General features: G+C 45.3%; 1 protein-coding gene across 6 annotated transcripts in view; it reads left to right on the top strand.

Annotated features, from left to right (window-relative positions):
- KIF13B (kinesin family member 13B) overlaps positions 1-22,913 on the top strand; it is a 205,950-nt gene that overhangs the window by 134,144 nt on the left and 48,893 nt on the right. For all 6 annotated transcript variants that reach the window (XM_078381692.1, XM_072986485.2, XM_072986508.2 and 3 more), the window contains exons 19-28: positions 1,349-1,495; positions 3,649-3,798; positions 4,393-4,521; positions 9,931-10,101; positions 13,175-13,332; positions 14,072-14,204; positions 15,943-16,089; positions 16,902-16,931; positions 17,849-17,948; positions 19,649-19,775. In XM_078381692.1, coding sequence (XP_078237818.1) covers positions 1,349-1,495; positions 3,649-3,798; positions 4,393-4,521; positions 9,931-10,101; positions 13,175-13,332; positions 14,072-14,204; positions 15,943-16,089; positions 16,902-16,931; positions 17,849-17,948; positions 19,649-19,775 — 1,292 coding nt within the window. The remainder of the gene's footprint in view (positions 1-1,348; positions 1,496-3,648; positions 3,799-4,392; positions 4,522-9,930; positions 10,102-13,174; positions 13,333-14,071; positions 14,205-15,942; positions 16,090-16,901; positions 16,932-17,848; positions 17,949-19,648; positions 19,776-22,913) is intronic.

The raw sequence follows: 22,913 nt of genomic DNA, 5'->3' as shown, positions 1-22,913 counted from the left end.
TGTGGTAAAATTGGGTGCCTCGGCTTATATTCAGGTCGGCTTATACTTGAGTATATACGGTGCTACTTTAAGGTAATCATCTAAGCAACGCAGGGAGCCCTTCCGTGTGTGCCAGGGTGAGGTCTCTGGGCTTTTTCAATATGTGAGCACTATGTGATAGGGCCACAAGGGACGTGGTGGCGCTATGGGCTAAACCGCAGAAGCCTGTGCTGCAGGGTCAGAAGACCAGCAGTCGTAAGATCGAATCCATGCGACGGAGTGAGCTCCTGTCATTTGTCCCAGCTCCTTGCCAACCTAGCGGTTTGAAAGCATGCAAATGCAAGTAGATCAATAGGGACCACGTCAGTGGGAAGGTAACAGCGTTCCGTGTCTAAGTCGCACTGGCCATGTGACCACGGAAGATTGCCTTCGGACAAAACGCTGCCTCTATGGCTTGGAAACGGGGATGAGCACTGCCCCCTAGAGTCGAACACGACTGGACAAAAATTGTCAAGGGGAACCTTTACCTTTACCTTCTACCAAGAAGGAAATGGGTACATTGGGATAAGAACAGACAGATTTATAGTTTTAAAGAAGAGTTTCAGGGTTCCTGGTTTATAATAAGGTATTTCAGGGCAGTGGTTTGGACCCTCCTGCAGTAGCTCAGCCTGCAGCCCTTTTCCTGCTTCTCAGCTTCTTCTCTTCTTTCTACACCCTGTGAAAGTTTTGGGAAGTGGGGGAGGAAAAAAGAGGGAAAGCCAGAGAAAGGTGGGCAGATAGAAGCACTGGGGTGATGGGGAGCACGTAAAGGGTAGGAGGGAGGGATTTGCTCAGAAGTGGTTCAATCTCCATTTCGCTGGCTTCCCCCCCCCCCCTTAATTTCATCTTTTAGACGACGTTGTTTCCATTTTGCGGAACAATTTCATTTTTGTCATCAAGCCTTCCCTAGTGGGTGACGGAGGTTGTTTTTGAAAAAGAAGTCGCAGAGTTTGTCCAGAAGGACGTGGCTGGCGGCCACTCTCCTATGGATCTGTGGCCAGGGTTGTCCTTCCGCTCTTGCAGTGCACTGCCACGCGGCAACAGGCCTCCGTAAGGAAGCCTCCAGCGCCTGCCGACACCCAAAGAAGCTCTGCTCTGGTTCACCAGGATTTCCCGTGATCCCTAAATTTCAGTGGAGGGCTGTCAGAGCAACACAGGTGGGAGTGCTATATGCCCCCCTGTCCAGGTGCCGGTCAGAAACTACCCTATGGATTGGATTCGAAGAAAACACAGAACGGAAATGTTTGGCTATCCCCAGGGTAATCTTGATCCTTTTTGTTGTCGCCCTTGTTGATGAGGTTGCGTTTCTTCCTTCTCGTCCTTTTGGCAGCGAGGGGCTGTGCTCAGCGAGCCGGCGATCCAGGTGAGGCGGAAAGGGAAAGGGAAACAGATCTGGTCCTTGGAGAAGCTGGAGAACCGGCTGGTGGACATGAGAGACCTCTATCAAGAATGGAAAGACTGCGAGGAAGATAACCAGGTCAGTGGAGAGGGGAATGTCCGCAGAGCTGCTGTCCTTAATTCACAGAGGAACCGTTTCCACCGACGCACAACACGGGAGAGAAGCTTCCTGGGAGGATGGGCAAAAAAGTTCCTTCTTTCGATGGCCACCCCCAGAATGACGCTGGTTTTGTTATTCAAGTACAGTGGTGCCTCGCACAACAGGTGCCTCGTAGAGCGATGAATTCGCTCTACGATTGCAAATGTGATCGCAAAACAGTGCCTGCATAGGGCGAAAATCGCAGAGCGAAGGTCGGTAAGCGGTTCGCTTACCGACCTTCGCTTTGCGACCCGCCGATCAGATGTTCGGCAGCTACAAAATGGCCACCGGAAGCCCCCAAATGGCCGCACGCAGCGTTTTCGCGCCCTCGTTAAGCGAGGGGAGGGCGCGAAAATGGCTGCCGGCCATAGAGGAAGATCGCTGAATGGTGAGTAAAGGAGCCTTTTGGAATGCATTAAACGAAGTTTAATGCGTTCCAATGGGCTTTTCTGCCCCGTTCAGCGATGTTTTCACACAGCGAGGGTTAATCCGGAACGGATTAACCTCGCTGTGCGAGGCACCACTGTAGCTGTATTCCAAAGGAGGATAGTTCCTGTTTCTGGCTTCTAGGAGCTCCGTGGTTTAGCTCTCTGGCTGCAGAGCCAGAGGTTGGGAGTTTGATCCCTTGGTTTTGGCCTCCTGGGAGTAACACCAGCCTGGGTGGCCTTGGGCAAGCTGCACGCTAGTCCCAGGGCAACCCCAGAAGAAGGGAATGACAAACCACGGCTGAGTATTCTCTACCTGGAAAATCCTGGAAAAGGGTTACCAGAATTTGGAATTGACACGGCAGCACAAGGACGATGATTATATTAAATGAAGGTTGAGCTTAAAGGAGAAGGTTCGGTCTGGGAAACCGAAGCACAAAAAGTAACTTTTCCAAAGGGATGTGGGTGTATACCACAATAGCGGCACGCTATGTGTGCTCTGTAACCGGGCTGTGATCTCTCATTTGTGTGTGCATGCTTGCTTTACAAGCCTCTTGTGTTCCCAACTTTTGCAAATGGCATGACCCTAAGGAGGCTTACACACAACTGGGAATGTGAAGAACGGTTGCTTTTACATGATTAGAACCGGTGTACTTATTTCTTTATTTAAAATAAAAATTAACATGGGAGGATGTTTTAAAGTGTACAGTGCCGAAGCTGGTGTATTCTGCAGAAATGGCGAAGGGTCTGGAAGGCGATCCTTATGAAGAACAGCCAAAGGAAAGGTTTAGCCTGGAAAAAACTTACGGGGTGATAGGCTAGCCCTCTCCAGAGATAGAGAAAGGTGGAGCAAGCTTAATTTTTGCAGCTCCAGAGGGACTAAGTTAAAAGAATGAAGGCTTTTCAAAGAACTATCTGACAGAAAAAGGTGTTCAGTAGTGGAAGTTTCCCTCAACAGATGGGAAACTCTGACATCTGATCGTTCAGCCTGGAGGCAGGCAGTACATCACGGCCTCTCCCAATTTGAAGAGACCCTTGTCCAGCAGGCCGAGGCAAAGAGGAAGTCACAAAGGAAGCAAAACCAGGGAGCTGGACAGGGGACAGATTGGATTTGTCTTCAGTGTGGAAGAGATTGTAACTCTCGAATTGGCCTTCTCAGCCACACTAGGCGCTGTTCCAAGTCCTCCATACAGAGCACGCTACCATAGTCTTTCGAGACTGAAGGATGCCTACTACTAGTGGAAGTGATTGCCGCGAGAGGTGGTGGTCTCTAGAGATGGGCACGAACCGCTGATTCGATGGTTCGTTTAGCATCCGAACAAGTCTTCGGCGCTTCAAAGCCCCGCCTCCTCCAGTGGGTGCCCACTGAGAGGCAGTGCACAGAGGAGATGGGGCAGGGAAACCAGGGCACTGCCTCTGAGTGGGTGCCGCCAGGAGAGGGTGGGGCTTTGAAGCACCAAACACCTCTTCGGACGCTAAACGAACCACCGAATTGGCAGTTTGTGCCCTTCTCCAGTGGTCTCTCCTTAACTAGAAACTCTTAACCAGGTAAGAAGGCTGTATATCGGAGATTCATTAAATTTCAGTTTCTTGCTTCATCAGTGGGTTGGCTTACATGACCCTTCATTGATTTTTCTTGCTTTTTTCTTTCTTTCTGTACAACTCAAGGTCATGAGGTCTTACTTCCGGCGTGCCGATCCCTTTTACGACGAACAAGAGAACCACAGCCTCATTGGGGTGGCCAATGTCTTCCTGGAGTGCCTTTTTTACGATGTGAAGCTGCAGTACGCTGTCCCCATCATCAATCAGAAAGGAGAGGTGATTCCTCTAAACGGCTCGTGGCGAAACCCCATCCATGGCCTCATAATTACCTTCTGTCTGGAAATATTAAAAGAGAAATCTCAATATACTGTGTATATTGTATATACTGTGTGTATTTGTGTATGTATGTACATATATGTGTGTATATATGTATATGTATATCCACACAGAGAGAGAGAGAGAGAGAGAGAGAGAGAATGATGAAGTTACCAGAATTGGCCGCTAGAGGGAGCCAGAGACCATGATATATTAAAATAGCATTCCGCATTGTTTAGCACCTATGGTAGGGAGAAGGTTTAGAACCAATCCGGGGGTCCTACCATACACTGCTATGAACAGAAAATAGTTATATGCATTTCGATTGTCCCCTGGGAAGTTAATTGCTAGCTTAATTGTCCAGATTTATTCATCTGCTCAGATTCAGGCCACAAATCACTCTCAGCTGAGACTCAATCCCTCCTAAACCTCCAGAACGGCGCTCATGCCCAGAACTCATGGCTGTAGACATAAAGGTCTATTAGAGGACGGGCACCTTCGTTGCTGGGACTTTTCTTAAGAATCTCCTTTTGTGGGTTTTCTTTTCCCTGTTAGGTGGCCGGCCGTCTCCATGTGGAAGTGGTGCGTGTGAGCGGAGAGATCGGGGAGCGAATTGCAGGAGGGGACGACAGCCCGGAGGGCTCCCCCGAGAACGATGTCCAGGAGAACAAGCTGGTGTGCCTGGTGAGTGCTCTGAGGAACAGGAGACCAAAACCAAATTACCGTATTTTTCCGTGTATAAGACTATACTTTTGTCTAAAAACTTTAGACTAAAAATCTAGGGTCATCTTATACACGGAAGTAAGCTGAGGAGAGAACAAAAGCAAGTGGAGGGGAAAGCAGGGATCAAAGCGGTCCTGCAGGGCTTTGATCCCTTTCCCCCTACACTTGCTAAGCTCCACTTATTTTTCTTAATTTTGGATTATAAAAGTGGGGGCGTCTTATACATGGAAAAAATACGGTAACTCAGAACAGGAGTCCAAAGAGAAAGAACATTTAAAGGATCTGGCTAACTAAGGAAAAGCTGCTCCAGGTCACCTTCACTCCCAGTCTTGTTAAAAGATAGACCTCCTCCCGCCTCAGACTTTTCTGGAGGAGGCTGCTGTAATGCAGAATGTCATTTTGAAGCCCCAGTGGCTGTTAGGAGTAAACTCAACTCTTTGGAGAAAAAGGGAGATCCTTCCTTTTGTCAAGTTGTTGTTCAGCATTTTAGACCAGTGGCTCCCAACCTGGGGTCCCCAGAGGTTCCTGGACAACAATTCCCAGAATTCTTGGCCAGCACAGCTAAATGGTGAGGGATTCTGGGACTTGCAGTCCAAGAACATCTGGGGGACCCACAGTGGGCGACCACTCTTCAAGACAGTCGTAGAGCTTCTGTTTGCTTATTTCCCAGTCAGGGCTGCAATTCAAGGATGGACAACCTCTTGCCTTCTAAATGTGGTGGTTCTGTAATGGCCCTCAGGCTTAGCCGGGGTAGCTGGTGGTGAAGGATGATGGGATTTGCAGTCCAACCACATTTTGAAGGCTGCAAGTGGTCCACCTTGGCTTAGAACATTGAGGTTTTGTGGCCTGGATAAGACAGATAGGCTGTGCCCCAAGACAGGGATGAGGAATTCATCATCATCATCATCATCTTGGAACTGCAGAGCTGGAAGAGACTCCATGGATCATCAAGTCCAGCCCCTATCAAGTAAGCCCAGTGGGGGGATTCAAACTCCCAACCTCTCGTTCCTCGGCCATGTACCTAAACCGCTGAGCTATCCAGCAGTTCAGAAATTGGTGGGAACTTCTCCTTTCTAGTCTCAAGCTGGCTATGATCTGACAGTCGCCTTGCCTGTGTTTGCTGCAAGCACATCCTCTCCCAAACGAGGTACTTTTATTAGCAAACGGCTCACCAATTAGTCAAGTAAGCATCTTAACTTTTTTCTCAGACGTAGCCTGAGCTGTAGTTTGCATTAGGGTGGAAATAAAAGGCGGGGGGGGGGGGGAGAATAACAGTTACAGGATTAAGTGGAGTGCTTAGTTCCAATGCATTCATGAGAGGAGAGGAAAATTCACAAATTGCATCATCTTAGGGTTGAAAATTCACAAATTCACATCATCTTAGGGTTGCCATAAGTCAGAAGTGACGGGACAACTCAGAAGAACAACAGTCCGGCTCATCCAATGGGCACCAGGTTGGGGGAGAGTAGGCTGATTAATCACATTTCAAGGGACGTGGTGGCGCTGTGGGCTAAACCGCAGAAGCCTGTGCTGCAGGGTCAGAAGACCAAGCAGTTGTAAGATCGAATCCACGCGACGGAGTGAGCTCCCGTCGCTTGCCCCAGCTCCCGCCAACCTAGCGGTTCGAAAGCATGCAAATGCGAGTAGATAAATAGGGACCACTTCGGTGGGAAGGTAACAGCGTTCCGTGTTTATGTCGCACTGGCCATGTGACCACGGAAGATTGTTTTCGGACAAAACGCTAGCTCTATGGCTTGGAAACGGGGATGAGCACCGCCCCCTAGAGTCGAACACGACTGGACAAAAATTGTCAAGGGGAACCTTTACCTTTACCTTACAAGATGGGGGGACACCTGGCTCAGCAAAACTACGAGCGAGAAGGATCTTGGAATCGCCGTAGGTCACAAGCTGAATATGAGCCAAAAGTGTGATGTGGCTTTAAAAAAGGCCAGTGCTATTTTAGGCTGCATTAATAGAAATATAGTTTCCAAATCCTGTGAGGTGCTAGGCCTCACCTTGAGTATTGTGTCCAGTTCTGGACATCACACTTCAAGAAGGATGCTAACAAATTGGAACAAGTTCAGAGGAGGGCAACAAGGAGGATCAGGGGGCTGGAAACCAAGCCTTATGAGGAAAGGCTGAAAGAATTGGGCATGTTTAGCCTTGAGAAAAGGCTGAGGGGTTATAATATAGCACTTTTCAAATATCTGTAAGGCTGTCCTACAGAGGAGGGGCGAGATCTGTTCTCAATCATCCCAGAGTGCAGGGCACACAACAATGGATTCACGTTACAGGAAGTTAGATTTCAGTTGAATATCAGGAAAAACTTCCTAACTGTTAGAGCAGTATGACAGTGGAAACAATTACCTTGGGAGCTGGTGAGGGCTCCAACCCTGGAGGCCTTCAAGAGAAACGTAGACAACCACCTTGCAGATCTCCTGTGATTTTTATTCCTGCCTCGAGGAGGGGGTTGGACCCGATGGCCTTTGAGACCCCTTCCAACCTCCTTATTCTATGGATAAACCTGTCCATTGTCTTCAGTTCTTTTGGAGCAATAATTTTATATTGGAGAAACAAGGAAAAGGTCTTTTAAGATTTTCTCCTTGAATCAATATTCATTGGCGCTGCTCAAGGCTCTTCTTCATGGATTGCTGCCTTGTCGTGGCGAAGGGGCTTGAGTAACTCAGAGAAACTATGGGCTATGCCGTGCAGGGACACCCAAGACGGACAGGACATAGTAGAGAGTTCCGACTAAACGCAATCCACCTGGAGTAGGAAATGGCAAGCCACTCCAGTATCTTTGCCAAGAACGCCCCATGATCAGAAACAAAAGGCTACATTCAATATGCCAGCAAGTTTGGAAAACTCAACAGTGGCCAGAGGATTGGAAAAGATCAGTCTACATCCCAATCCCAAAGAAAGGCAGTGCCAAAGAATGCTCCAACTACCGTACAATTGCACTCATTTCGCACGCTAGCAAGGTTATGCTCAAAATCCTACAAGGTAGGCTTCAGCAGTATGTGGACCGAGAACTCCCAGAAGTACAAGCTGGATTCCGAAGAGGCAGAGGAACTCGAGACCAAATTGCTAACTTGCGCTGGATTATGGAGAAAGCCAGAGAGTTCCAGAAAAATATCTACTTCTGCTTCATTGACTATGCGAAAGCCTTTGACTGTGTGGACCACAGCAAACTATGGCAAGTTCTTAAAGAAATGGGAGTGCCTGACCACTTTATCTGTCTCCTGAGAAACCTATATGTGGGACAGGAAGCAACAGTTAGAACTGGTCATGGAACAACTGAGTGGTTCAAAATTGGGAAAGGAGTACGGCAAGGCTGTATATTGTCCCCCAGCTTATTTAACTTATATGCAGAATACATCATGCGGAAGGCTGGACTGGAAGAAACCCAAGCCGGAATTAAGATTGCCGGAAGAAATATCAACAACCTCCGATATGCAGATGATACCACTCTGATGGCAGAAAGTGAGGAGGAATTAAAGAACCTTGTAATGAGAGTGAAAGAGGAGAGTGCAAAAAACGGTCTGAAACTCAACATCAAAAAAACTAAGATCATGGCCACTGGTCCCATCACCTCCTGGGAAATAGAAGGGGAAGATATGGAGGCAGTGTCAAATTTTATCTTCCTGGGCTCCATGATCACTGCAGATGGAGACAGCAGCCCTGAAATTAAAAGGCGCCTTCTTCTTGGGAGGAAAGCGATGACAAATCTGGACAGCATCTTGAAAAGCAGAGACATCACCTTGCCAACAAAAGTCCGAATAGTCAAAGCTATGGTTTTTCCTGTCGTGATGTATGGAAGTGAGAGCTGGACCATAAAGAAAGCAGACCGCCGAAGAATTGATGCCTTTGAATTGTGGTGCTGGAGGAGGCTCTTGAGAATCCCCTGGACTGCAAGGAGAACAAACCTATCAGTTCTAAAGGAAATCAACCCTGAGTGCTCACTGGAAGGACAGATCCTGAAGCTGAGGCTCCAGTACTTTGGCCATCTAATGAGAAGAAAAGACTCCCTGGAAAAGACCCTGATGTTGGGAAAGTGTGATGGCAAGAGGAGAAGGGGACGACCGAGGATGAGATGGCTGGACAGTGTCTGCGAAGCAACCAACATGAACCTGACCCAACTCCGGGAGGCAGTAGAAGACAGGAGGGCCTGGCGTGCTCTGGTCCATGGGGTCACGAAGAGTCGGACACGACTAAACGACTAAACACACACACGCTCAAGGCTGGTCATATGCTGACCTCTTGTGGAGATGTTCAGACCACACTTTAGTGTCTGGGATATGTCAAGGCAGATTTAATTTAAAAAACGCCAGCTTTTGAATGGGTGGATTCATGCCGCTGAATGCTGAGTTTAAGTTGATTCTGGGAGTCTGCCTTCTCCGGATGATGGGTTAGATTCTGCCCCTATTTTTAAGAGCTGCTATATAACATTTCTGTTCCTTTTGTTCATCTGCTGGTCAGCTTGGGACCTTGAGGGAAAGCTCGGAAGGAGAAAACAGCAAGCTGGGCCTTATTGGCAGTGGCTCTTCAATGTTGGAATGAGCCACCCCCCGAAATTCGCCTGGCCCCTTCCCTTGCAACTTTTGATGAAATCTCTTAAAGCTTTCTTATTCTACAAGACTTTCCGAAATACTCCCTTTGAATAGTCTGTTGAGACTGTGAGCCTGTTACAGTGGTGCCTTGCTTTACAATTTCCCCGCATTACGATGAAACCGCATTATGACGATCTTTTTGCAATCGCAATCGCGATTGCAAAATGATGGTCTGAATAGGGTTTTTTCGCTTTGCGATGATCGGTTCCCTGCTTCGGGAACCGATTCTTCGCAAAACGACAATTTTTCTACAGCTGATTGGTGGTTTCATAATGGCCACCGGGTAAATAAAATGGCTCCCCACAGTTTTTGGGATGGATTCCTCGCAAGACAGCCACCGAAAATGGCCGCCCTGTGGAAGATCTTCGCTGGACGGTGAGTTTCCAACCCAATGAAACGCATTGAAGGGGTTTCAATGCATTTCAATTGGCTTTTTATTTTTGCATTACGACGTTTTCGTTCTACAGTGATTTCGCTGGAACAAATTAACGTCGTAATGCGAGGCACCACTGTATTTGTAACTGCCGCCTGATTTCAAATGTAATGTTAATTTCAATCTTAACTTTTTTACTTTGATTTTTAACTATGTTTATGTTATTGTATGTTATGGTGACTGTTGTGCACTGTCCAGAGTGACCATTGGTCAGATGGACGGTATAGAAATTGAATGAATCAATGAATCAATCAGTGAATGAATGAATCAATGAATGAATCAATGAATGAATAAGAGTTAGAACCTTCTGTGCTTCCTTCTTTCCAGATCAAAATCCTTCAGGCTACCGGCTTGCCTCAGCATCTCTCCAATTTTGTCTTCTGCAAGTATTCTTTCTGGGACCAGCTGGAACCTGTGACGGTGGCCCCCGAGGTGGATCCTTCACTCTCCCCCATCAGCAAGGAGCCGCGATGCATGGTCGTCTTTGACCACTGCAATGTAATTTGGGGTCTTGGGGTCTTTACTGCTGTAGATGGTGAACTCTGAAACATGTCAAATGTTAAGAGGCGCAGTCCGTATTGCTCATAGAGGCAATCAGATTTCTGTTTCTGGACTTCCGCTCCATGATTGGGGGAATTTCTGGGAGCTAAATTCCAAAAACACAAATGTACACACCCGGAATTGCTAAAGACAGAAGGGGAGACAACAGCCTCTGATGGTTTGCTGCTTCCTGAAATGTTTGTATTCACTGTGGCCTCATCCATGCATCCTTTTTTATTTTTTTTAAAAATTTCCAAAACAAAAACAAATGCAAGAATACTAATGCATTGTATTAGTACAATTAGATTGTACTAATACAATCTAAACCACAGTGCACCCCCATACCCACAGGACCCTTTGGACCAATACTTTTAATACAAACCTCTTTTCCAAAATTGTATTGATTGTTGCTTAGAGGGTTTTCCCTTTCCTTTTACTAATACAAATTCAATAAATCTATCCCAAATAGCATTAAAAATATTTTAACTTATTTTCCCTCTTTTCATCTTCAGTTCGGTAGTCACTTTATAATTTAATGCAGTGTCCCATATATATATTCTAGCACTTGTCATAAAATTCGAAATCAATTCTTTCGAGCAATAATCAAGTTCTATCTTATCAAAAATTGACAACAAAGCACTTTTAGAATTGAATTCAGTATCTTTTCCAAATATATCATATATTTCCTTAAAATTAGTTTCCGAAATTTCTGAATCCATTTACACTCCCACCACATATGAATATTTATTTATTTATTTATTTATTTATTTATTTATTTATTTATTTATTTATTTATTTATTTATTTATTTATTTATTTATTTATTTATTTATTTATTTATTTATTTATTTATTTGATTTCTATCCCGCCCCCCCAGACAAAGTCTACTCCATATGTGTCAATTTCTTCATCACATTTCCAACAGGCTTTAGAATAGTCTGAATTTATTATATTCAATTTCACCGGAGTCATAGACCACCTTAAACTGATTTTAAAATTTTTCCTATATTCTTACCGACATTAATCTTAAAACTCTCATCTTCCAAATTTTTGTCCAATCCTCTGTTTTAATTTCTGTCTTTAAATCATGTTCCCAAATTGATTTCAACCCTTCTATTTCTGTCTCTTTTTCCTCTTGTTCCAAAATTAGGTTATAAATTCTACTTACTCCATACATCCTTTAAGCCAGAAATTCTAATTTATGATACCAAAGCATGAACGTATAGCCCATGCACTTGAGTTTGTGAATAAGCCAGGCAGGGATATTTTACGGTGTCATCCAAGACCCCTCACGGAGGGATACAGTGCTGCCTCGCTTAACGATTGCCTCGTTTAACGATATATTCGGTTAGTGATGAGGTTTTTGGAGTGATTTTGCGCTCCGTTTAGCGATGTTCCCTATGGGGAAATTTCGCATAGCAATGTTCGGAACCTTGCCTCGCTTAGCGATGACAGTTTTAGGTCCCCTGTTTCGCTTAGCGATGTTCCGTTTTTGCTATTTTTAAAGTGTCTTAAAAGGTTCAAAAACGGTTTTAAATGCTTGGGATCGTTAGTGCACCGTCTAAAGCCTTTGCAAACTTAATTTGGCTTTGTTCTGAGTCTTCGTTAATTTTTGGTGAATTTTTTTCTCCCCCTTTGGAAAGCATTGAACTGCAGGTTTGACACCTTGTTAAAAAAGCAAGCCAAAAACATGAGCAAATGTACAACATAATATTTGTGCCCCTTGGGTTGGTTTAGGATTTAAAACAAAAGTTTTTGTTTTGTTTGGGGCATTTATATTCCATTATATTTATATTTAGACCTCTGGCCACAGTATGACAATAAAACAGTGTAAAACCATTAAAAATACAGTGGTGCCATGCTTGACAAGGATAATGCATTCCAGCAAAATCGCTGTTAAGCAAAATTGTCGTCAAGTGAAAAAAATCCTTATTGGAATGCATTGAAAACTGTTCAATGCGTTCCAATGGGGGAAGTACCTCGTTGTCCAGCGAAGATTGCCCGTAGAGAACTGCTGATCAGCTGTTAAAAATAGCTGTAATGCAAAGCTTCTGTCCGGAAAGCAGCCATTTTGAGGAGGGAGGGAAGCCATTTTGCGAAGGGAAGCCATTTTGCAGAACCAGAAAGCAGCCATTTTGAGAAGGGAGGGAAGCCATTTTGCGGAGCCAGAAAAAAACAGGCTCCTAATCAACGTAAAGCAGATTTCCCCCATTGGAACCATCGTTTTGCGATTGCAATAGCAATTGCAAAAAAAGTCATCGTCAAGCGATTTCGACATCATGCAGGGTACCACTGTATTAGAAATGACAGAGATGCAAAATAACATAGCCCCCATAGTCTGTGAATGCCAAGTCCCAAAGTCTTTTCTGAATAGCCACATTGTAACCTGGTATCAAAATAAGATTAGTGTCTCCCGTGCTTCTAAGGGAGGGGCATTCCATAATAATGGAACAATAATCCACATAACGGATCCTTCTCCATGGAGGGACATGGGAGAGGCTGGCCGCCTCCAGATCTTAGTGATCAAGCAGGTATTTATAGGGAGAGATGCTCCCTCAGGTATCCAGGACACAGACCATATAATAGCAGGGTGCATCTGTAGCCCTTGGGTGGCTGATTGATCGCACTGATTAAAGCATCCTATAAATATGGTATATTCTGAGCCGTTTGTCCCGATCAGTCGTGGAGTCCTCTTGATTAGCATCGTAAGTCATGCTAGAGTCACCAGCCCATTGGCATCAGTGCTATTTATGGAGCAGTTGCCTCCTCAACAGATCCTCATTGATTCAATGGACTGACGCTACGCAATAGGATTTTGGCCGCTGCGTCATAGAGATGAGAGGATCCTAACAGCCATCTCTACCAATGCCTTCTTTTAATTCAGCAATCCTCTTTCCTAGACAGATTTCCTTCTGTGGTTTTCCCCGAGTGTGCTGTTTATGATGCCCTTTCCTCCAGTCAGCAGAAGTCATGAAAAATGATAAGCGATGGATGACACTCTGACATCTCTACCTTTTTCTTTTTTTACCTAGGAGGTTTCCGTCAACATTACAGAAGATTTTATGGAGTACCTTTACGATGGCGCTTTAGCCATTGAGGTTTACGGGCATAAGCAGTGTGACCCTCGGAAGAAACCAGCTCTGTGGGACCTGGGAATCATTCAAGCCAAAACGAGAAGCCTCCGAGACCGGTAAAACAGGCGGGATTTAGTGGGGGAAAGGAATTAGAAAACATATGTCTTTAAAATGCCATGTGTGGGAGATGAGAATTAAAGCAAAAAAGCAAAGTGTGCTTCTTGTATACTGCATAGTGTTTCAAGCACACTCTGGGTGGTTTACAAGTTAATTTTGCAGGCTACGCATTGTGCCCCCCCTCCAGCAAGCTGGGTACTCAATTTACTGACCTCAGGAGGTTGGAAGGCTGAGTAAACCTTGAGACAGCTACCTAGGGTTGAAACCCAGGTGGTGAGCAGAGTTTTGGCTGCAGTATTGCAATTCAGCCACTGCTCCACCTCCATCAGATGAAACATTTTGGAGAAAACCATGCTCTGGAAGAGCTACTCAGGCCCGGAGTTCTGACTCTCTCTACTTTATTTAATTTTTTTTTAAAGTCCAAAGAAATGGGTGGCAGATATTTTTTTAACTTCGAGCTGTCACAAAAATGTGGGTCTCATGACACCCACCAACATCTTATGCCTTCCTCCTGCAAGCAATTTAGATTCGACCGCAGGGGGAGCATAGGAATGTTCTTCCCCCTGAGCTTGCATTGACACTACTTACTTTACTCAGTTTCAGACTCCCTTGCATGCATACGTCACATTTGTACATCTTCTTAGTAGCTACGAACCCTCCCAGACCAGCGTAAGGTAGAAGGAGTACTCGTTAGAAAAGCAAAATTCCATCGTATTAATGAAAGGAATGTTCTTGCAGGTGGAGTGAGGTTACTCGCAAAGTGGAGCTGTGGGTTCAGATTCTGGAGCTGAATGAGAATGGGGAATACTGCCCAGTTGAGGTGATTCCAGCAAAGGACGTGCATACCGGTGGCATCTTTCAGCTCAGGCAGGTAAGATGGAAAGGTGGACCGTTTGCAAAGATCAGTTTACCTGGCAGAATGCAATGGTTCAGTACTGCTCTTTCTTCTTCAGTACAGTAGGACCCCCCTATCCACTGCATCAATATCCACTGATCCACTTATCCACAGTCTGATAATGTCAAAAATATTAAAAGAAATGTTCCTGAAAATGCATATTTCCAACAATGAAGTTACTAGATGTTACCACTGGGGGGCGGCAGAGACCATGCAATGTATACTGTTCATTCAAGAAATAATATTCTCACCAGGTCATTACCAGAATTGGCCACTGGAGGGAGCCAGAGACCATGCTATATATAGCATTCCCTATTATAATGGCATTTGCTATAATCTACATTCTTCAGCATCCATAGAAACCAATTTCCTACTGTACTGAACTTCTCACAAAAAGGGGAATGATCAAAGAAGGCCTGTATGGTATAAAGAAAATATAAACAGAAGCATATTCCATTGCAGGCTTCTTGCATAGGCCTTGTAAAAGGGTTTATGAACATGTAAAAGGCCTTTCACTGATTTTTTTTAAATGAAAATGGATGTGAAAATTGGAGAGAACAAACTAATTGTTGGGGGAACGAGGAGCAGAGTAGCATGAACCTGGCAGGTATGCCCACCTGTAGCCGAAGCTGAGCAGCCGAGCCCAGGTTCTGCCTGCAGACAGTCTCAATGCTCACTCCGTCGCATGGATTCAATCTTACGACGGCTGGTCTTCTGACCTTGTAGCACAGAGGCTTCTGCGGTTTAACCCGCAGCGCCACCACGTCCCTGGACCATAGGCTGACCAAAATCGGCATATACATTTTTACACCAGCATAACATGAGTGGCGTGATTCTCATTAGCGAATTATCAGTCGTTAAGAAGTCCGCATAGGCCTACACTGTTGTGCCCCTGGTTGCCTGATTCAGCTGTTTGAAGCAAAAACCTGCACCAACTTTTCTATGGCTAACAATTTCCCAATCAAATTTCTGCCCACTGCGTTCTACAGCTGTGTTGCGCCACAACAGCAGTAACAAATAAAATGCTAGCCTTTCTTTTTTATTATTATTAAATACAAATAAAATGATGGAAGGCTACTGCATTTCCAAATGCAACCGTAAGAAGATACCTTAATTGAACAGCTTTAAAAAAAATCATACAAAGAAGCAAGCTTTCATAAGCAAATCTCACTTCTTCAGGCTAGTCACCACCTCTCCATGGACGGGGGGGGGGGAACATGGAAGGTGAGAGTCTTAAAAATTCATAGCAGACATCCATGTTGAGTCTGCTGTTAGAGGTCAATTCAGAGCTAGGTTGTAAAGGCCACTGGGAGGTGTGGTATCCAGCATCTTCCTTTGTAAACATGGTTGGAAATCTCCATGCCAAACGCCAAACAAAGGACTTGCTAATTTACTCTTGTGACTGCCTCTCATTGCCTGCTCAGGAATCAGGAAAAGCAGGAGGGACAGTACAGACATTGTCCATTAGAAGGTTGGGATTCTAATTCTGTTTATTCACCAGGTAGAAAAGGAGCCAATGATAGGCCATATTACTTAAATTATTACTTGTTCTACTTTACTCTTGCATTTGCGAACCCCTGAACCGCATGGTCTTTTCCTAATTCTTTCTGCATTTCCGAAGCGATCTTGTCTTTTCAGGCTACGGCCAGCAGAGGTCTCTCCTCTGCTGGCCTTTCCTTCCTAGCTCCCATCTTTGCCTTTCCCCGTTGTGCAGGGTCAGTCCCGTCGGATTCAGGTGGAAGTGAAGTCCGTGCAAGAGTCTGGGACGTTGCCGCTGATGGAAGAATCCATCTTGTCCGTTGCAGTGGGTTGCGTTCAGACAAGAAACATCAGGCCGCCAAAAAATCACGAGAACCACCAGGTAAAAGAGTGCTGGCTTTTTGAGCATACAACGGTCCTGGGCGTGAAAGAAAAATCTTTGTATCTCGTGGCTTGTGCGTCTGTTATTCACGCAGAAGGATGCAGGTTCAGGTTTTCAAATAACCAAGCGCATAAGGGGTGGGAAAAGGCCTCTCTCGGTCATGGAGAGAGGCTGCCAATCAGAGTAAACAGTATTGGGCCAGATGAGGAATCAGAGAATCGTGAAGTTGGAAGGGGCCTCTAAGGCCATCAAGTCCAACCTCCTGCTCGAGGCAGGAATCCAAATCTCATACAAGGCAACTTCCTGTGTTCCTTCATTCCCTCAAGCCTTAAAATCTATAGCATTATGTCAAAGGAGTAATGGACAAGCAGATCAAGCCTGCCTACAACCAAATCCATGATTTCTGGAGGCCAAAATGCAGAAACCGAGGCTGTCCTCCTTTGGGCTCTTCATAAGAAGGCAGGATTCTCTGGAAAAGACACTAATGCTGGGAAAAGCTGATGGCAGCAGGAGAAGAGGAAGACCCCATACGAGATAGACTGACTGCATATGGGAAACCACAGTTTGAATCTGCAGGACCTGAGCAGGCCTGTTGAGAGGACATTTTTGGAGATTGCTCCTCCGTAGGGTTGCCATGAGTCAGAGATAAGTTGACAGCACATGACAAATACAATAACAGACAGACAGGTTGGGGTGTTCGGTGTCCTTTTCTTGAGATGAGCATCACCATTTACAACTTGCCGTTTTACTTTGTGTTGAGTGACATGAGTGGGAGATACTAACTTATTTGAATCGGTGTGCTTTTTGCTTAGGAGGAAGATGATGACATGGACAGTTACCAGGTAAATATAGCCTTGTTTTCCCCTTTTAGGGGTAAGTGTTTTAATCGTATTGCCCTACCCTTTCTGTACTAGAGAGTCAACATGACTGTCTGGTCATAAACAGAGGTTTTTGTGGATAAAGCTGCACAATACAGAATCCCGTCCCCTTTGACCGAAACATAATCCTCAGAGGCTTGCTTTTCATTTAAAGATAAATACAAGTTCCTGATTCTAACCCTTCTGGTTGAAAGAATACATATGCTTCAACCATTACTAAATCAGTTTTCATCTTTGAATGTACGTTCCAAGGAAGATAACTAGACTTTTAAGTTTGCTACATCATAGAAAAGAAGGAACCACTTAAGACTGTCCATATCTTACCTATAGAAATACAGAAACCCCACATCAGTAGGTGGTATTTTCTGATACTTTCAGTGCTTGCTTCTCTGGCCCTTGAAATTTTTCTGCGTGGAGGGGCTCAGAAGCCCATCTTCCCACTTCCATAGAAACATAGCATAATGGAGTTGGAATTGGCCTATAAAGCCATTGAATCCAACCCCCTGCTCAAGGCAGGAATCTTAAATCAAAGCAGATCTGACAGACGGTTGTCCAATTGTCTCTTGAATGCCTCCAACGTTGGAAACTCCCAAGCTCATTGGTTCCGCCGTTGTACTGCTCTAACCTTTGAGATGTTTTTCCTGATATTCAGCCAAAACTTGGCTTCTTTTGGCTTGAGTTCATTCTTACACGTCCTGCATTCTGAGATGATCCAGGACAGATCCTGCCCCCTCCTCTGTAGGTCTGCCTTTCAAGGCTTTGAAAAGTGCTCTCCTATCTCCGTCTTCTTTTCTCAAGGCTAAACATGCCCAGTTCTTCCACTCTTTGTTCACGAAACAATACTTGACCCCTTTAAAGAAGAGAATCTTAATTCTCCGCAGGACAGGGACCTGGAGAGGCTCCGTCGGAAGTGGCTGAATGCGCTTACAAAACGCCAAGAGTATCTCGATCAGCAGTTGCAGAAACTGGCAGGGAAGCCTGGTAAGAATGAAGAGTCAGAGCTTGGAGAAAGTTACTGTTTTCGCCTACAGTTCCCAGAATTCCCCCAGCCCTGGCTGTGCGGCCTTAGGGGGAGTCTAGTCCAAACGGGTACCTTTTCCAGACTTTGATGCAGTTTATATTTGTGGCTAGTTACTGTAAATAACTTTCAATTCTGTCATAACGTTCCTGAATAAGTTAGTCAGTAAAGAGACAGAGAGAGGGGTTCTTCTGAAATACACTTTGCTTATGGGCAGCTATATAAGTGCATGAAACATGCCATGCGTCAGCTCTTGGTTCACACAAGGAGATGAGATGGCAAAGCCACCGAGCAACCCAGCCACTCAAGATCAGCCTGGGGCAGATGTATTGTCAAAAGTCTTGCAGGCTTTTCCTTACTGACTGACTGTCTAGAGTTTATATATTGTTAAATCTGTTTTTTTTAAAAATGCTTTTACTTCATATTCAGGGCTTGAAAAAATGCATTCATCCATTCATCTGTGATGAGTGAAAAATGCTGTTTGATGAGTCACAGCTCCCTCCCTCCCTGCCTCCTTCCCCTCCGCCTGTCCCTCTTTCTCTCTAATCCTGCAGTCCTCCCCTCCCCCTCCCATTGCAAAGGGGAAACTGCCCTCTTCTCGCAAGAAGAGAGTTCGAGCAGCACATAGAGATGTAGCCGTTTTTCCGTTCCGAAAAAATCACCGCTATGTGGATTCGTCGCTATGCGGGGCAAAAAAGCCCATAGGGACGCATTAAAACACGTTTAATGCGTTCTTATGGGCAAAAAAATCACCGTTCTGTGAAAATCCTCCATACGGCCGCCATTTTTGCTGCCCGGTAAGCGAAGAAAGGGCGCGAAAACAGTGTGGGTGGTCATTTTCTTTACCCAGCGGCCATTTTGGAACCGCTGATTAGCTGTTAAAAAAACATCACTATGTGAAAATCGGTAAGCGAAACGCTTACCGATCATCGCAAAGTGATTTTGGCCATTAGGAATATCGCAATGTGATCGCTTTTGCGATCACAAATAACACGTCGCTATGCAGATTCGTCATTAACCGAGGCGCTCGTTAAGCGAGGCACCACTATACAAGCTTCATGACTCCACAGGCACGCAGGTAATAAAGCAACCCAAGCCGGAGGGTATAAATCAGCGATTCCCAATCCCGATAAATGGCAAGGCTATAATTTGGTCATGCTGACTGGTGAAATTTTTGACTGACTGGTGAGACCTTTCGAAAATATTTCAAGCCCTGTTCATATTTGTAATATAATGTTATTAGTTCTTTCATATTTGAATAATTACCTGTTTTTGGCTTTTAATACTGTGTTTTTGATGGCGTAAAGCCACCTTCTGTGCTTTTTTAGGAGAATGGCAGGGTAAAGGTATGTTAAATAATAATAATCATAATATATGCACCTGTGTGTATGTGTGTGCGTATAGGATGCTGGTAAACTATTTGGCAGGATTTATTGGTGATAAAGCAGGAAGCGGAGCCTTGCATTGCTGGGAGCCCAGATTAAATTAACCCACTTGCACTTTTCCCCTTGCATTGCTGACTCTTTATCTATCTGAACAAGGTCTTCCCTAAAACCCAGTGCAGAATTTTCTGCAAGGCACAGGAATTCCTCGTTAGGTAATCTGATGCTGGAAAGATTCCCTCGAAGGAAGAGGGAAACTAAAATCAGTTGGCCTCTTCCAGACAAAACCGAAGATGATGCAGACCGAGAAGCTCAGCTGTTAGAAATGAGGTTGACACTCACCGAAGAAAGAAATGCTGTTATGGTGCCGTCGGCGGGCAGCGGGATCCCCGGAGCACCCGCGGAATGGTAAGCGCTCCGGCTTCTTTTGATCCACCACCCTTTCTTTCATACCCTGGCATGAGAGTGCTCTGTTTGCAGAAACAGTGGGAGGCTGAAAAAAGTTCAGTCGCCAAGCTGGAAGCTGGTGGAAATGTGATCACCCCCAGTTTGCAGCAGCTACAGGCATGCAAATCTTCATTTCTTTCAAGCTGGTCCGTAATTGGATGTCTGTGGGTTTGCGCAGTACCTGCTAAGGCCATGCTGAGTGTGTTTGCATGTGCATCTCCATGAAGGATAAAAGGAGTGCCATGATCAAAATCAAGAAAAGATCCACTGACTTAATTTATTAAAACATTTATAACCCGCCCTGTATCACAGGATCTTGTTAAAAGACACTGTCTCTATCAACCAGGATCTCTGTAAAACCATCTAAAATAAAATAGTTTAAAACACAAAATTAAAACATTAAAGCCCTTGCATTTCAACATGTGCAGTTACTGTCTTCAACTCCCAAAGACTTAATAAATACAGTGGTGCCTCGCTTAACAGCGATAATCCGTTCCAGGAAAATCACCGTTAAGCGAAAACATTGTAAAGCGAAAAAACCCATTGAAATGCATTGAAACCCCTTCAATGCGTTCCAGTGGGGTCAAAACTCACCGTCCAGCGAAGATCCTCCATAGGGCAGCTGTTTTCGCTGCCTGTCTTGTGAGCAATCTGTCCCAGAAAACAGCAGGGAGCCATTTTGTTTACCCGGCGACCATTTTGAAACCGCCGATCAGCTGTTTTAAAATCGTCGTTTTGCGAAGAATCAGTTCCCGAAGCAGGGAACCGATCATCGCAAAGCGAAATCCCCCCATTTAGACCATCGTTTTGCGATCGCAAGTGCGATCGCAAAAAGATCGTCGTAATGTGGCTTCATCATAATGCGGGGCAATTATAAAGCGAGGCACGACTGTAAGGACATTTTGACTTGGTACTGAGCAGGCTGTGGGATATTTCTAGCTAGCAAAGCAAGGGATGATAGAGCAGTCTTTCACAAAAGTCTTTCCCTGGGCAGGTATGTCATCTACAGTAGCTATTAAAGTCAGGGGTGGAAAAAATACTTACTTTTCCTTTTGTCATCCAGAGCAAGACAGAGAGGTTCTGTTTCTCCTTTAGGTCTCTGTTCTTTGCACTAAAATGCTATGTACATGTTTATTTTATTTATTTATATTTATTTATTTATTGGACTTATATACCGCCCCATAGCGCTACAAGCACTCTCCGGGCGGGTTACAATTTTTAATTATACAGGCTACACATTGCCCCCCCAGCAAGCTGGGTACTCATTTTACCGACCTCGGAAGGATGGAAGGCTGAGTCAACCTTGAGCCGGCTACCTGGGATTTGAACCCCAGGTCGTGAGCACAGTTCTTAAATAAAGCCACAGACCCCATGGTTGTGTAATTATGTGGGCCGGGCGGGGGGGGAGAATATATTTTTCCTGCAAAACAGTCCTAGCCAATGTAAGAATTCTTATTGAAACCTGACGGAAATTCATTGCTGATGAGGAGAAAACATAAGAGCCTAAGAAGAGCCCTGCTGGATCAGGCCAAGGGCCCCATCTAGTCCAGCTTCCTGTATCTCACAGTGGCCCCACCAGATGTCTCTGGGAGCCCATGAGACAATGAGATCCCTGTCTCCCGAACCCCTTCCCCCTGAATCTGGCCTTTGGAGGTCCCTTCCTTCGAAGCCTGGAGATTGTACATCCCCATCAGGGCTTGTCACCTGCGATGGACTTTTCCCTCCAGGAATCTGTCCAATCCCCTTTTCAAGGCCTCTAGGCCAGATACCCTCACCCTATCCGGTGGCCAGGAGTTCCACAGGCTAACAACAGGCTGGGTCAAGACATAACCTTTTAATTGCTCATCTTTGCTCATGTGGAGGAGACAGAGGTAGACCAGTACGTGGAGGACGCCCAACTCTTATTTCTCCTTAGCACCTAAACCCGAGCAAGTCGTTCTGGCTCTAGATCAGGGTCTAGAATAAATTGGAACTTAATCCAGACCAGACAGAGGTGCTCCTGATTGGTCAAAAGACAGATCAAGGAAGGGAGATTCAGCCTGTGCTGGATGGGGTGGCGCTCCCTCTGAAACCACAGGTAGACAGCTTAGGGTTGCTCCTGGATTCGTCTCTGAGCCTGGATGCCCAGGTTACAGTGGTGGCCAGGAGGGTTCATGAACCATCAAAACTAGTGCATCGGCTGTTCCCGGACAGGTCTCATCCGGCCACGGTGACACATGCCTTAGTTACATCCCGGCTGGATTGCTGTAATGTGCTGTACATGGGGCTGCCTCTGGATCGTACCCCAAAACGTCAGCCGGTCTAAAATGGAGCGCCCAGATGGCTAACTGGGGCTGGATACAGAGATCACATAACCCACCCCCACCCCCACCCCATTGCAGCAGCTCCACCGGCTGCCGATCCATTTCTGGGCACAATTCAAAGGGGCTGGTTTTAACCCATAAAGTAGACACGGTCTAGAGGGGCGGGGTAAAAAAATCAAATAAATAAATAAATAAATAAATAAATAAATAAATAAATAAATAAATAAATAAATAAATAAAGCTTTAAATGGCTTGGCCCCAAACGATATAAAAAAGACTGTGTTAAGATCATCACCTTGCACTCCACTGGAGGAAAACCACACAAGAAAAGCTCCTCTAACGTTAATACAAACGGTGGGTCAATTCTGCCGTTACTGGGATTTGATCACCTGCGTCCAAAGCTACATTTTTTCCTACCATGCATCAGAAACCGGACAGGCTGCACGAAAATATTTATTTGTAAAATAGAGAAAGTGCTGGTTTTAACCTTGGGTTTCTTTTTAAGGAGAAAGGCAGGGTAAAAAAAATATTTTAAAAAATAGAATTTAAAAAACAGATAAAGTCCTAAACAGCTTAGATCCAAGCTATCTCAAGAACCACATCTTCCTTTATGTGCCTATCTGCATGTTAAGATCCTTTGGAGAGGCCTTTCTCTTGTCTCTCGGTCCCACCACCTTCACAGGTGCATTTGGTGGGGGACACCATAGAGGGGCTTCCCTGTGGTTGATTGAAGACTCTGGAACTCCCTCCCACTGGAGGTCAGGCAGGCCCCATCTTTGCACTCCTTCTGAAAGCA

This window comes from Pogona vitticeps, chromosome 1 (assembly GCF_051106095.1).
Source record: "Pogona vitticeps strain Pit_001003342236 chromosome 1, PviZW2.1, whole genome shotgun sequence".
In the NCBI taxonomy this organism is placed as follows: Eukaryota; Metazoa; Chordata; class Lepidosauria; order Squamata; family Agamidae; genus Pogona; species Pogona vitticeps.
This window is presented reverse-complemented; position numbering and strand designations above follow the sequence as displayed.